This window comes from Chionomys nivalis, chromosome 4, assembly GCF_950005125.1.
Source record: "Chionomys nivalis chromosome 4, mChiNiv1.1, whole genome shotgun sequence".
Lineage (NCBI taxonomy): Eukaryota > Metazoa > Chordata > Mammalia > Rodentia > Cricetidae > Chionomys > Chionomys nivalis.
This window is the reverse complement of record NC_080089.1, coordinates 35,536,382-35,552,078: the sequence shown is the minus strand read 5'-3', so window position 1 is coordinate 35,552,078 and position 15,697 is coordinate 35,536,382. Positions and strand designations below refer to the sequence as shown.

The 15,697-nt window shown below is 41.8% G+C and overlaps 1 protein-coding gene across 2 annotated transcripts in view; it reads left to right on the top strand.

Annotated features, from left to right (window-relative positions):
* Positions 1-71: 71 nt before the first annotated feature.
* Stt3a (STT3 oligosaccharyltransferase complex catalytic subunit A) overlaps positions 72-15,697 on the top strand; it is a 36,213-nt gene continuing 20,587 nt past the window's right edge. Inside the window, exons 1-7 of one of the 2 annotated variants that reach the window (XM_057767529.1) lie at positions 72-150; positions 2,814-2,940; positions 4,442-4,502; positions 9,657-9,778; positions 10,139-10,284; positions 12,908-12,998; positions 15,558-15,664. In XM_057767529.1, coding sequence (XP_057623512.1) covers positions 2,853-2,940; positions 4,442-4,502; positions 9,657-9,778; positions 10,139-10,284; positions 12,908-12,998; positions 15,558-15,664 — 615 coding nt within the window. In that variant the 5' untranslated portion in view covers positions 72-150; positions 2,814-2,852. Of the gene's footprint in view, positions 247-2,813; positions 2,941-4,441; positions 4,503-9,656; positions 9,779-10,138; positions 10,285-12,907; positions 12,999-15,557; positions 15,665-15,697 lie in introns of both variants that reach the window. The other variant, XM_057767530.1, reaches the window with a different exon arrangement.

Genomic DNA, 15,697 nt, shown 5'->3' with positions numbered 1-15,697 from the left:
CATCCTATCGCTCCCCCTGAAGTAGATATCGGCCTGGCTCAGCCAATGCGGAGCGAGCAGAAAGGCGGGCCTTGGCTGCTGTCAGGGTTGGGTGCGCCACTGAACGGATGGCAGGGGGAGCCGAGTGGATTCCTGAAGAGCATCCGCCGGGTGAGGAGGGCCTAGGGCAGTGCTTGAAGATTAGCGGCAGGCGCAGTGCCGGGTGATGGCGGGCCCGGACGAGGCGCTGGAGGCAGGCCTGTAACGGTGGGGAGCAGAGCCTGTCCGCGGCCTTGCAGAGGAGGGGGCGTGTGAGGTGGTGTGGGGACCTCGGGGCACCGGGGCACCGGACCGTCGGAGGAGGGGTCTCGGCAGGGCGCCGCGCTCCGGCAGTGTGGGCGTGGGACTTGAAATCTTGGGGCTAGCTTGGAGGGGCCGTGCGGAGCGTGCTGAGGTGTTGGGGTTGGGGTCTGGGGGGTCAGCACGGTGAGAGGGTGCAGGAGGCCGTGGAAACGCGTGTAGGAAAACCGGGCCGCTGAGGCTGCAGCCCTGGAACCCAGAGCTGGGGTGGGTCAGGATGTCAAGGCTTGCATGCACGGCTGCGAAGCAGAGAGATGCTGGGCGGATAAGAAAAGCGTTTTCCCCCTTTCTGTGCCCTTTCGGGTGTGGAAATTACCAGAGAACAGAACGAAAACTCTCAGTACTCGGCTTTGAGTGGCTAGCTGCCTTTACTCGGTCTTCAAGTCCAGGTTTTAGGGCTCTCGCTTCCTCTGCTGACTTGGCAGGTGTGTGGATCCTTGTCAGCTCCGAGGTGTTTTGTTTCCGTTTCAGCTATCTCGGGAGAACAGCTACAAGCCCAAGAGACGGGACTGGAGTTGTTCACTCCCCGGAGTTAGTGCAGGGAAAGCCTTCCCTTTGGAATTATGATTAAACACACTAGCCCAAACTGCTCTTCTGGGACAGTTAATTAAAGAAAAGATGCTTGACTTCGCAGTGTGATTCTTCGTATTTTCCAGATAGTCCGGTGTTATCCTTTCCTAACATTTTTTTTCCTCCAGTAAAAAAGGAACAGGATAAGTAATGCAGTTTTCCTCCCCACACCACAGTTCTCAGCAGTGCTGAACATATTCTCTGTTGTTGCATTCTTTGTCCCTCAGTCCTTAACACAACTATTGTCTATACCTAAATACCATCCTGAACTGCCTTCAGATTGCTTTGACATTTTATTCTGGTTCAGAAGAAAAAAAATTATATTTTCCCTCTAGATTATTACCTGGTGCTCTGAGCTGTCCCTGAGTTGTTTAAATCATCAGGGTCGTCACAGAGAGGTCTTGAAACACGGTTGTCAGACAGGGAAACAGATCTGAGCAATAGAGTGTGCATTAGGAAGATGGAAAGGCAGTGCACTGAGGATGCTTCTTCCTTCTTGAGTGCACTGCTTGCACTTGTAATCGGGATCAGCCTGTACTTTAGTCGGTGAGGAAGCATCCACACTGGGATTTGGAGCAGACAAAAGCTTGGAGGCATTTGTAGCCAGTCAGTTGAGGCTTGGACTTTAAGGCCGGAAATCATGTCCAATCAGTGATGACTTCTAGTCTTTCTACTTTCACTTCTGTAGGTCGCGTTGGTCTCCACCTTCCCTGCTTCCCTCCGCTTTCTTTCAGCTCCTGTCCCACCCCTTACTCTTTTAGTGTCAGGTTCTCATTCTAACCCAAACTGACCTAGAAGTTAACTTGGTATCCAGGCTGAACTCAATTGCACAACGATCCTCAGCATCCCAGAGTGTTGGGAGTATGGACATGAGCTAAGCATACCTGACTTGTGGTGTGCCCCTGCCCCCATCACTCATTTTCATGAATGCTTTCTTTTTTCTTAAAAAAAAAAAAAAAACCTTTTTTGTTTGGTTTTTCCATCTTTTTATTTTTTCATGCTTCTACCCCTTTTTTCCCACTTCCTTTTCTGCTTGATTCTCATGTCATATTTTTGGCAGTTGTGCTGTGTGCTTTGTAGCTGTGGAAGTAGAAACAGGAGAAACAGGATTGTGGGTAGAATTCTTTCTTTTTCTTTTTTTTTTTTACAGAACGTGGAAACCCGGGGCATTTTTTCCTTTTAGGCAAATGCCATGTTGTTGAATTACATGGGAAACCCTTTTAAAGATTTATATTTTGAGATAGACTCACTAAATTGGTTAGTCTGATCTGGACCTTTTGATCCTTCTGCCTCAGTCTCTTGAGTAGGGATTGAGTCTGGGCTTATAGACATGTTGAGTAGTATGATTACTCATTTTTAGTCATTCTTGGCAGGGGAGACAGCATCACTAGGTTACCAGATAACCCTGACTGGCCTAGAACTTGGGTGTGTAGATCATACTGGCCTGCCTCTGCCTCCTGAGTGTTGGGATTAAAGACATGTGCCACCAAGCCTGCTCCTACCTATTTAGTCTTGACACAAAAACCTAATAGTATTTGCTTCCTTGCTATTACATTAATATTTATTTATTTATTTATTTATTTATTTATTTATTTATTTATTTTGTTTTTTTGAGACAGGGTTTCTCTGTGGTTTTGGAGCCTGTCCTGGAACTAGTTCATGTAGACTAGGCTGGTCTCGAACTCACAGAGATCCGCCTGCCTCTGCCTCCCGAGTGCTGGGATTAAAGGCGTGTGCTACATCAATCTTTGGTCAAAGCTTGGGTAGTAGTATTAGCTCTAATTTCTTTGGTGTTTTTGTAGCTCATATGTCCTTTATGGTTATTTCCCACCATAAAAGATTAAAGTAAACTTAAGTAAATTCAGGGTACTTAAAATCTTTGGTCTTGACTTTTCTCATTTTAGCTATTTGAATATCGTCAGTTACCACCCGTTGATGTCAAGATGACTAAGCTTGGATTTTTGCGGTTGTCCTATGAGAAGCAGGACACACTTCTGAAGCTTCTCATCCTGTCGATGGCTGCTGTGCTGTGTGAGTCTATTTGTGTGCTTCTCCTTAGAGTTGGAATGATGAAAAAAATTAAAAATGGGTTTTATAAACATGACTTATTCTTTTAGGAGATTGCTGTTTTTTTTTACCATTTCTTGTTGGTAGAATTTCATGAAAACAAAATTACTCAAGAAATATAAAACTTCGGTCTATTGATCATAGGAACAGCAGGAAGCAAGCTCTTTAGGTTTTAGTATTCTCACTGGCTGAAAGGAAGTGGGAGCTGTTGGGTGTTCAATTTTGTAAAAGAATTATCTTCAACTCTGTGCCTGTGATGGTTAATATCGCCAACTTGACAGTATCTAGAATCCGCTAGGAGACAGCCCAGGGCAATGCCGTCGGGCTTTATATGGGTTAGGGTTTATTGGGGTTGGAAGGATGTTGCCCTTCTGTAGACGGGGGTCTTGAACTGAGTTAAAAGGAGAAAGTGGGAAGAACAGTAAGCGGCCTCTTCCTACTGAATGCAGTAGGATGTGTTGCACTGCTCTGCCACCGCCCCCTGTGCTCACAGTGCTCGCACCCTTGAACTACGAGCCAAAAGAAACCTATTCTCCCTTCCACCGTTTTGTCAGGGTATGTATCACAACAGCAGGAAAAGTAACTTTGAGGCAGAGTTTGCTATGTACCCAGATGGGCCTCAACTCCCTTAGCTTCCTGAGGGCTGCCATCTAAGCTCCATAGTAGTTCTGAAAGCCTTTTGAGGATTGAGTTTTTAAGCCTTTCCCAGCTCTTCATGAGTAATAAGTATATCCTTTCTTTCTTTTTTTTTTTTTTTTTTTTTTTTTGGTTTTTCGAGACAGGGTTTCTCTGTGGCTTTGGAGCCTGTCCTGGAACTAGCTCTGTAGACCAGGCTGGTCTCGAACTCACAGAGATCCTCCTGCCTCTGCCTCCCGAGTGCTGGGATTAAAGGCGTGCGCCACCATCGCCCGGCTCAAGTATATCCTTTCTTGACACATCTCTTTTTTTGGTCCAAGGTTAAGGTAAGGGGTGTGTGTATTATGCAAAAGGGATCAGTATATGTAAAAAATGGCCAAATTTGGTATTAGGTATATATGATTGTATAGGATTTGTGTAATACAACAAATAGTTGAATGTATCCCATTTAAGTGAAAAAAATGTAGATAGATAGTTTCGTCAGACTTGTTCCTTCTAGGTGGGGAGAAATGGATGGAGACTTTATTTAAGAACTATTCTGCAAGCCGGGCGGTGGTGGCTCACGCCTTTAATCCCAGCACTCGGGAGGCAGAGGCAGGCGGATCTCTGTGAGTTCGAGGCCAGCCTGGTCTACAAGAGCTAATTCCAGGACAGGCTCCAAAACCACAGAGAAACCCTGTCTCGAAAAACCAAAAAAAAAAAACTATTCTGCACTCTCTGTGACCCCAGTGCTAGATAATTTTAGCTTCTCCATAGTGCTACTGTTTATCTTCTGTTGTTCTTTAATGGGATGTTACCAACTAAAATATTCATTCACTGAATTTTGCAGCATTTTCTACTCGTCTCTTTGCTGTCCTGAGATTTGAAAGCGTTATTCATGAGTTTGATCCGTGAGTACTTTTGCTCTGATATGTCCTTCTGGAGGTGTTGAAATTTGTGGGTTTTATATGTGTTTAAATTCTAATCAGTTATCAGTAATGAAAGGTGTATTTTCAGTACATTTAAAGGAAGACTTCAAGTTTTCCAAGTGAGTCTTGTCAGCTCAAAAAATGCAGTAGATTGTTGTTATGCGTGCTTGCTTGAGGTCTGACTAGGCTAAGAGAAACCTGGCTTTCCATTTTGATCAGGAGCAGTAATGTGCATTAAGGGAAAGGGTTCTGGAATACATTAAAGACTATAAAGAATATCACAAATTGGTGATTGAGTTTTTTGTACTACCCAGTCCTGCATTGTTGAGTCCCAAAGAAACACACAGAGGTCTACATCAATTATAAACTGCTTGGCCAGTTAGCTCAGGCTTCTTACATTGTTGTTGTTTTTTTTTTTTTTTTCCCCCCCCGAGACAGGGTTTCTTTGTAGCTTTGGAGCCTGTCCTGGAACTCCCTTTGTAGACCAGGCTGTCCTCGAACTCACAGAGATCCGCCTGACTCTGCCTCCCGAGTGCTGGGATTAAAGGTGTGCACCACCACCGCTCTTTCTTACATTGTACATTAACCCATTATTCTTGTCTGTGCTAGCCTCGTGGCTTGGTACCTTATATCAGCCAGGACCTCTCATCTTGCCTCCTCTGTGGCTGGGTGACAACTGCAGACTGAATCTTTCCTCTTCCCAGAATTCTCCTGGTCTTGTCTCCCCACCTGTACTTTCTGCCTGGCTACTGGCCAATCAGCGTTTTATTAAAATACAATTGACAGGGTATAGACCATTGTCCCACAGCAACAAGCCATGAGCTTGAGGTCATAATTTCGTTTTCTACTTATTTATATAGTAGAAATTGGGCTTATTGTTAAAGGCGTTAAAAAATATTAAAGCTATGAAAACTGGATATTGTGGCAAAGGCCTATAATCTTGGACTATAGTGTGCTTCTACCTAAAAAGTATTGGAAAAATCAAAATAAATTAAGGATAAAAAACAAATCTGGGCGTGGTGACATATTTCTTTAATTCCAGCAGATGGATTTCTGTGAGTTCAAGACCAGCCTGATTTATGTAATGGGTTCCAGGTTAGCTAAGCCTACAAGATTATACAGTGAGTGAGATCCTATCTCAAAAAACAAAAACGGGGCTGGAGAGATGGCTCAGCGGTTAAGAGCACTGCTTGCTCTTCCAAAGGTCCCGAGTTCAATTCCCAGCAACCACATGGTGCCCTGCAGTACATATAGACAGAATATTGTATACATAATAAATAAATAAATATTTAAAAAAAAACAAAAACAAAAACAAACAAACAAACCAAACCAAAAACACCAAACCAAACAAAAAACAACATGGGGCTGTAGAGATGGCTCTGTGGTTAAGCGTGCATCCTGCTTTTGCAGAGGATCCAAGTTTACTGCCCAGCCCCCATGTCAGATGGCTTACTACCACTTGGAACTCCAGCTTCAGGGCACCTGAGGCCTCTGACATCCTCAGTCACGTACATAAACACATAATAAAAAGTCTAATATTAGGTTGAAAAAGACATGGTGAAACCCTCAGTAGTACTAGTACCATTAGCTGGGTGTGCTGGTGCGTGCCCATAACCTCAGTACTCTAGGAGCCAAGAGGCAAGTTGAAAGTCAGCTCTGGGCACATAGTAAGTACTAGGCCATCTATGATTACGTAGGAAGACCGTGTCTCAATAAACCCTGAAATGGGCAGTGACGTGGCCCAGTGGGTAAAGGCACGCTGTTAGGATTAAGTTAGACCCCCCTAGAACTCACATTGTGGATGGAAGAGTTAATTCTTTTCTCCCTCCACACATATGGTGAGACACCACCTCCCCCATTCCACTAAAGAAATAAAACTTATCTTTGGTTTTTAAACCTAACATTTTCTAAGTGTCTTTCTTTTTATCTTTTGAGATACAGGTTCAGTTTTTTTTTTTTGTTAAAAAAATTTTTTTTTGTTTTGTTTTTTAATTAAGAGAAGACTGGGACTGTGTCCAAAGTTACATACACATTTACTAGGTGGGAACCTAGATTTGAATATTGATTTGTCTGATTTCACAGACTGTGTCGTTGCCAGTGTTGACTAAAGTTGAGGCTTATGAAAAAAATGTAGAAACCAGAGTCATAGATTCTTGAGTTACTGAATTCTTTTTTTTTTTTTTTTTTTTTTTTTTTTTGGATTTTCAAGACAGGGTTTCTTTGTTGCTCTGGAGCCTGTCCTGGAACTAGCTCTTGTAGACCAGGCTGACCTCGAACTCACAGAGATCCGCCTGCCTCTGCCTCCCAAGTGCTTGTGTCACCATCGCCCAGCTGAGTTACTGAACTCTTCAAAACAGTGCATTCATATTTGGTAACACTGCTTTAACAGTTCAGGCCTGTACTTGGTTTACAGACTTGTCATTTCATTTCGTGTAGCTATTTTAAAGAATTTGGAGGTATTACATATAATTTTTTTGGGGGGGATCTCTGAAACCACTTTCCATTTTTTTCTCATAAGTGAGATTTACTCTGCTAGTTAGCTTTGAATGTCAACTTCACTCTAGAATCACCTGAGAAAAGATGCTTTTGTTGTTGTGTGTGTGTTTTTGAGACAGGGTCTTTCTTTGTACCCTATCTGTCCTGGAGCTCTATGTAGGCCAGGCTAGCCTTGAAACTCACAGAGATCTGCTTACCTCCCACTTCCTAAGCACTGGAACTAAAAGTGTGTGCCACCACACCAGGCCTGGGGAGAGAGAGAGTCTCGGTGAACTGTCTAGGTCAGGTTGGCTTGTGGGTGTATTTGTGGGGATTGTCTGATCGTTAAGGAGGAAGACTCAGCCCCTTTGTAAGAGGAGTCATTCCTTAGGCAAGTGTCCTGAACAGTTTAAGAGGAAGATAGCTAAGAGCAAGCAGGCAGGCAGGCAGTTTGGTTGGCTGGCAGGCGGGCTGGCCTGTATGAATTCATTCATTTCTCTGCTAACTATGAATGTGACCAGCTGTTTCAACTTCTCTGCTAGCATGGACTGTAACCTAGAATTGTAAGACAAATACTTGCCTTTTCCTTATGTTGTTTTTGTGTTAATCTAAGTACATTACTTTTTTTTTTTGCAGTAAAAAGAAATTAAAATATAATTAAGTCATTTGTTTATTTCTTCCTTCCTCAAACCTCTTTTTTTTTTTGTCATGGTGCTATTTTATCATAGCAACAGAAATGAAAGCACAACCTTAATATTTTTCTTTCTTTTTTTATTTTTATTTTTTTTGAGAGAGGTTTTTGTGTAGTACAGGATAGTTTCTAATCTGCTCTGTAGCTGGCCGATGATGACTTTGTATTGCTGATACTCTTGCCTCCATCTCCCAAGTGCTGGAGTTACAGGTGTATGCCACCATGCCCACAACCTTCTTTTGTTTCTTGATCAAGCAGCTTCATTCTTAGACCCTCCAGATAGGCGGATATTGAGGTGAGCTAATTGGGGAAAACAAGGGTCTGTCTCCAGTAGAACTGGGAGACAGTGCACAAATGATCTGACTATTCCTTTTCTAAGGAAGAATCATCCCCAGGACTTGACCCTAATCCACTAATTTAGACTTCCTCTTTCTTAGTCTGCCTCCTACTGGTAGGTAGTGGACATGATTACGATACATGCTGACTGCCTTCTAGAACCCTCATCTTTTCTGTATCTCTGACAATTACCAAAATAACACTTGTTTGTGAGGAACAGAAGACAGAGCTTTATGCCATCTGTTGCTTCTCTCACCTCAGCTGCCAAAACTTGACCAAGGAGAAAAATAGGGCAAGGGAGGTGGGCTGGGAAGTCATTATCCATGGTTGGAGACCCCATTTATTTCTTTGGTTTTGCTCCACATCCTCTTCCTTTTAATTTAGGGAAATGCTTACACAGCCTGGCTCTAAAAAACTGTTTTTCTGTGTATAGTTCTTAACATTTCTTGTCCAGCACTTTGTATGTAATGTGTGTTTGCTTCAGTGTAGGTGGTGTTCAGACATTTGAAATAACATGAGTGGGTGGCTGGAGAGATGGCTCAGAGGAATAGAGCACTGGCTGCTCTTCCAGAGGTCCTGAGTTCAATTCCCAGCAACCACATGGTGGCTCACAACCATCTGTAATAAGATCTGGTGTCCTCTTCTGTACTGCAGGATACATGAAGGAAGAAACCTATACACATAATAAATAAAAATCTTTAAAAAAAAAAGAAAAAAGAAATAACATGAGTGAATCTTGTTAGAAGTTTAAACACTCATTAGGAAGTTCTTGTTAGCATGTGGTTTAAATTTTTTCTCATCTTACATATGCTGTTAAACCAATATCTTTATAGATGTTCATTACTTATTTTTTTTTTTTTTTTTTTGGTTTTTTCGAGACAGGGTTTCTCTGTGGTTTTGGAGCCTGTCCTGGAACTACACCAGGTTGGTCTCGAACTCACAGAGATCCGCCTGCCTCTGCCTCCCGAGTGCTGGGATTAAAGGCGTGCGCCACCACCGCCCGGCTCATTACCTTTTTTATGTTTATATTTTTATTATATACAATATTCTGTCTGTGTGTATGCCTGCAGGCCAGAAGAGGGCACCAGACCCCATTACAGATGGGTGTGAGCCACCATGTGGTTGCTGGGAATTGAACTCAGGACCTTTGGAAGAGCAGACAATGCTCTTAACCTCTGAGCCATCTCTCCAGCCCCTAGATGTTCATTACTTAAGAAGTATCCATGTGCTCTTGTGTGTGTGGTAGAGAAATAAAATGTATTCTCGCCACTTGAAAAGGGCCAAATCTCATGCATCAGAGGTCTTGTCTTCTGGGTGCTTGAATTTTTTTGCTGACTTTATTATCTACCACAAGCTAGCCTGCTGAAGTAACCTGTTTGAATGCTTTGTATGGACATTAGACTTCAAGTTCATTTCCTATAGAAAAAAAGCACTGCTTTAATTGATACAAGTGTAGAACAGAAATAGAGACTTAAGCTAGTATAAATGATTTTCATAACAATTTTTTGGTAATAAAATTTATTCATGCAATGCTGTGTTCTTTAGTAGCATAATCTGAAAAACAAGCTCTTTGTAAGTAAAACACATTTGAGCACAGAGATTCCGGGGACATGGTGCTTGCTTTCTTGTTCTAGGTACTTTAATTATCGGACTACCCGGTTTCTGGCTGAGGAAGGGTTTTATAAATTTCATAACTGGTTTGATGACCGGGCCTGGTACCCCTTGGGTCGAATCATTGGAGGAACAATTTATCCAGGTGAGGGGGACAGATTTTGTTGTTTGTAAGGACAGTGTTGTGTTTATGTGCTGTGAAACAGCTTTATTTCTGCAGGCTTCATTTCAGAATACTTGTAATTTCATTCTGATTATAGATTCCCAAAGTGGATCTTATGGAGAACATGTGTGCTGTAGTGGAGATGTGGGGAGGGGAGGATGTCTTATACATTCTGGATAGACTCCTTAACAGAGAAATGTAGAAACTTAGAACAGTTACTATGATAGGATTTTTAGCGGTTTGTCAAAACCTGCGCTGTTACTTTAGTGAAATTTGGATTGACCCTTTTCTTCTTATTTTCTTACCAGGACAACCTAATGGGATTACTTTTTCCTGTTTCAGGCTTAATGATCACCTCTGCTGCAATCTACCACGTACTCCATTTTTTCCATATCACCATTGACATTCGGAACGTCTGTGTTTTCTTGGCCCCTCTCTTCTCCTCCTTCACCACCATCGTTACATACCACCTTACCAAAGAGCTCAAGGTAAAGGATTTGAGTGACAGGAAGCTTGGGAGTGAATGTTGTTGAACCTGTAGTAGATGCTGGAGGCTTGGAGGAGTCTAGAGTCTTAGAAGGTCAGGGAGTGTTGTGACACAGGGGAGATGTACAAAGATCTACTCACCCCAGATAGGGAACCAAAGACAGACAAAGGTAAGGATAAGGTAAGGATAAGGATACCTCCAAAATTCAACTTGGGCAACAGCTCACAAAAGCTGGAATGCCAGAGCTTACTGTAGGGCTTACAAGCAGCTTGACAGATTGGATAATGTGTCTCTTCCAAGCAGCTTTGGTTTGTTTGGGCCTCTTACATGCAGCTTGGCAGATCTGAGACTCTTCTAGGCTGCTCTACTTGTCTCTGAGCAGTTCTTACTGTTTGTATAAAACGGGGACTAGTGAATCTGGTTTGTTTTAGGAACTTCCTAAAGCTTTTGAGTTGTTTACTTTCTGCAGGGTGGAATGCTTCCTTTAAGACAGAGGTGGCGCACGCCTTTAATCCCAGCACTCGGGAGGCAGAGACAGGCGGATCTCTGGGAGTTCGAGGCCAGCCTGGTCTAGAAGAGCTAGTTCCAGGACAGGAACCAAAAGCTACGGAGAAACCCTGTCTCGAAAAATCAAAAAAAAAAAAAAAAAAAAAAAGACAGGTTCTGGCCGGGCGGTGGTGGCGCACGCCTTTAATCCCAGCACTTGGGAGGCAGAGGCCGGCGGATCTCTGTGAGTTCGAGACCAGCCTGGTCTACAAGAGCTAGTTCCAGGACAGGCTCCAAAACCACAGAGAAACCCTGTCTCGAAAAACCAAAAAAAAAAAAAAAAAAAAAAAAAGACAGGTTCTGAACCTGTTGGTTGTGACCTTTTGGGAAACCTCTGCCTCTAAAAATATCTACAGTATGATTTATAACAGTAGTAAAATTACAGTTATGAAGTAGCAATGAAAATAATTTTATGGTTGGTTACCACAACGTGAGTAACTGTACTAAAGAATTGCACTAGAAAGGTTGAGAAACTACCTCTTTAGAATATCTTTAGTCTTAAGGAGTGTCCCATTAGGGTGACTTGTTAGATTTTGAAGGAAATTGAAAACTCCTACATAGTGGGAAGCTAAAGACATTTGTTGAACCAGATTAGTGGAGAATATGTGCTTTACTATCATTTGCAGCTGTTTGCCCTTTTAAGGTTTTCAGGTTTCTTGTTGACCTTGATTCTTTGTACTCTATCCTTGTTCTGTGGCTGTAGTGTTTGGGAGGTACCTGAGAGGTGATAAACTAGTAGGAAGGCTTGAGAAGCCAGGTGCAGCTGGGAAGACTGAAAGGTTGGCTGGTAATCTCTCAACTTTTCAGTCTCCTCAATCTGGGTAGATTGTCACTTTTTTGTTGTGTTTTTGAGATAGGATTTTCCTATGGAGCTCAGGCTGGCCTCAGAATTGTGTCTTCCTGTCTTCGCTTTCTAAGTGCTGGGATTACACGAGTTTGCTGTCATGCCCAGTTCTTCTTTTTTTTTTTTTAAATGTTTATTTATTTAATATTATGTATACAATATTCTGTCTGTGTGTATGCCTGAAGGCCAGAAGAGGGCACCAGACCTCATTACAGATGGTTTTGAGCCACCATGTGGTTGCTGGGAATTGAACTCAGGACTTTTGGAAGAACAGGCAAGGCTCTTAACCACTGAGCCATCTCTCCAGCCCCATGCCCAGTTCTTTTAAAGTCAAATAATGTTATCCTTTTGTTGTAGAAGTGGTGTTTTTTTTTTTTTTTTTTTTTTTTTTTTTTTTTTTTTTTTTTTTTGTGATGTGCAGTCAGTGTTAGAGGAGGAGACTAATAAGTTTGATAGCTAAATAGTCCATTCTGATTCAAATACTGGCTTTTATTTATTTTGTTCTTAGACAGAGTTTTACTGTATAGTCCTGGCTGATCTCAAACTCACACAGATTTATCTGCTTCTGCCTCTGCCTCTGGAGTGCTGAAATTAAAGGTGTTTGCCTCCATATCCAGCAGGCTCTGGTTTTGACAGCTCATGTGATTGTTATTATTTTCATTATTATTATCTTGGGAGGGCAGGCTGTTATGTAGTCTAAGCTGATCTTAACTCACTGTGTAGCCAAAGATGATCTTGAGTGTCTGATCTTATTTAATCACACTGTCTCCCAAATGCTGGGATTATAGGCATGTTTGGTTTATGTGGTGCTAGGGATCAAACTAGGGCTTCAAGCTTGCTCAGCATGTGAGTATCCTGTCAGCTGAGCTATATCCCTAATTACATTCCTATTACCCGTTTTTTTTTTTTTTTGTTTTTTCCCTTAGAAAGGATCATGTTTTGTTACCTAGATTGGTCTTGGATTTTTAACCCTCTTACTGAAATGATAGGTCCTTTCCATTATACCCTGAAGCTCATATGATGTCTCTGTCTCAGCATATTTGTACTCATATTAGATTTGGTGTTCTCATTTGGAGTTGACTAAAGTTTGGCTTTGTTGTGCTATGTGCATTTCTAGCATCTTATATCAACCTTGGAAATTTTTGAGTGCTTTCTGGGCTCCTTGTAAACAGAATGGATTAGTAGGTCCTCAGTGCTCTTAGAGGCATATCCATGTTAACTTTTGCTTTTCCAGGATGCAGGAGCTGGGCTTCTTGCTGCTGCCATGATCGCTGTAGTTCCTGGGTATATTTCTCGATCTGTAGCTGGCTCCTATGATAACGAAGGTAAGATTTAGAATGCGGAAAGAATTTTTTATTTTGTTTCTTTTTTTTGAGACAGGGTTTCTATGTGTAGTCCTGGCTGTCCTGCAACTTGCCTTGTAGACCAGGCTGGCCTTGAACTAGGTGCTGGGAATAAAGGCGTGCACCACCATGCCTGGCAAATGCTGAAAGGGGTGTGTTCACTTTATTATCTACTGAAATTTCACAAGGTGCTGAATTTAGGTTCATCTCTATTGCTTAGCAGTAATAAAATTGGACTTGGTGAGAATGGCAGGAAGGAATCTTGGACAAGATACTCCCCTAGAGAGGTAGCTGGGAACTTTAAAAATTAATACCTATTTACTGTGTGTATCTACATCATGCTCATGCATGCTTTTATGTCAAGGTCAGAGGACAACTAGCAGCTGTCAATTCTTTTCTATCATGTGATTCTCAGGGATTAGACTGAGGTCATCAGACTTGATAGCAAGTGCTACCTGACCTAGCCAAGCAGTTTCATCAGCCCTAGCTGGGAACTTCTTAACAGGCCTTTGTTTACTCATATATAACTGTTGTTTTAACATTATGTTCTTAATTTTCCTACTGTAAGTGTCTTTAAAATTACAGTGATTTTTATTGACATATTTTTTTGTTGAAACGTATTGGGAGAGCATAATGTTAGGTATTATAGAGATAGATAATAAATTTGATCATTTTGTTCTAAAATTGAAAAAAAATTTAAGGGATAGATGACAGATATCCTATAATCTGCTAAGGAATATAATGATGGATTTATAAAAATAACTCTAGTTGAATATGGTTGTATATACCTGTAATCCTGGCACTTAAGCAGGAAGATGAGGAGTTCAAGGCCATCCTTGACTATATAGTGCATTTGTGGCCAGCCTGGACTACATGAGACATTGTTCCAGAAAATAAAAACAATTTAAAAAATCTCAAAGCTGGCCTGATGTTCACATTACTGTAATCCTAGCATTCAAAGTGAAAATGGAAGATGTTGAGTTCAAGTCCAGTCTGGGCTTTATAGTAAGTTTGAGTCTAGCTTTGGCTACATAGTGAACTTCATTCAGGCCTGCCTATTCTGCCTAGCACAAACAAAACAAACAATAACAAAAAGTTAAAACTCTTGAGCATTGTCCTTTGGGGATGTCTTGTAAACAGAAATTAATTTGGTTTTAGGGATCAAAAGAAAGCTTTTTGGAAGTAGTTGAAATTGATCTGGACCTATATTTGGGAATTCATGAGGCAGTTTTTTTCCTCAGGGGTTGGGTAGTCAGGGTGGTGGTAGAGCTGTGCATTGAATTGAGGGCGTTGGGCTTGGTAGATAAGTGTTCTGTCTTGGAGGTATAGCTCCAGGTCATCTATGAGTCAGTTGTTAAAGACAGCACCATTCTGAGTAAAAGGTCTGCCTTTATTAGCATGCATATAGCCTGGCATATTTTTAAGACTAGCTGGAAATTTAATGCCTACAAATAAAGTAGTGGGGTTTTTTTTTGTTGTTGTTTTTTGTTTTTGGATTTTTGAGACAGGGTTTCTCGGTGTAGCCCTGGCTGTCCTGGAACTTGCTCTGTAGACCAAGCTGGCCTCAAACTCACAGAGATCCACCTGCGTCTGCCCTCCCCAGTCCTGGGATTAAGGTGTGCGCCACTACCGCCCAGCCAAATAAAATAGTGTTGTGGCCAATATTTACCAGTTTCTTCCTGTATTCTAGTAACTATTCCAGGTGCTTTTTCTCCACTGCATTTGCCCTTGCAATGTTTTTAATAAGTAGATATTTACTGTAGATTCCATGGGCTGGAGGTGCAGCTCAGGAGATGAGAATTTAACTAGCGTGCATGAGGCCCTTTGTCTAATCCTCAGCACTGGAGGAAGAAAATTATACTCAGACTCTTTCTTTTTTTTTTTTTTTTTTTTTGGTTTTTTGAGACAGGGTTTCTCTGTAGCTTTGGTGCCTGGCCTGGAACTAGCTCTTGTAGACCGGGCTGGCCTCGAACTCACAGAGATCTGCCTGCCTCTGCCTCCCGAGTGCTGGGACTCAGACTCCTTCTTACGGGAAGCAAAGGCAAAGGGAAGTAAAATAATTTGCCTAAGGTTATACTTGTAGTGAATAGTAGTTTAGAAATAGTTTAGAATCTGGATAGTATGTTCCAGAACTGTGTTCTTTTATTAAAGATTTATTACTTTTGATTGTATGTTTGTAAGTGCTGGTGCCCGAAGAGTTAGATCTAGTGTTAGAGGTGGTGGTGAGTCATCAAATGTGGGTGCTAGGAATTGGTTTTTCAGCAACGGCAATGTTTGTTCTCAGCCACTGAGTCCTCTTCTAGTCCCTAGAAAAGGGTGATTTTTTTTTTTTTTTTTTTTTTTTTTTTTGGTTGTTTTTGTTTGAGACAGGGTTACTTTGTGTAGCTCTGGATGTCCTGGATTTTGCTCTGTACATCAGGCTATCTTTAAACTCATATCCACCTGTCTCTGCCACCTGAATGCTGGGATTAAAAGTCTAGCTCCTGGAAAAGTGTTCTTACTCTGTGTTAGTGCGGCTTCTGAATGTCTTGTTTTCTTCAGGAATTGCTATCTTTTGCATGCTGCTTACTTACTACATGTGGATCAAGGCAGTGAAGACTGGTTCCATCTACTGGGCTGCCAAGTGTGCCCTTGCTTATTTCTACATGGTAACTATATACATGTATTCTCTGTGTCTCTTT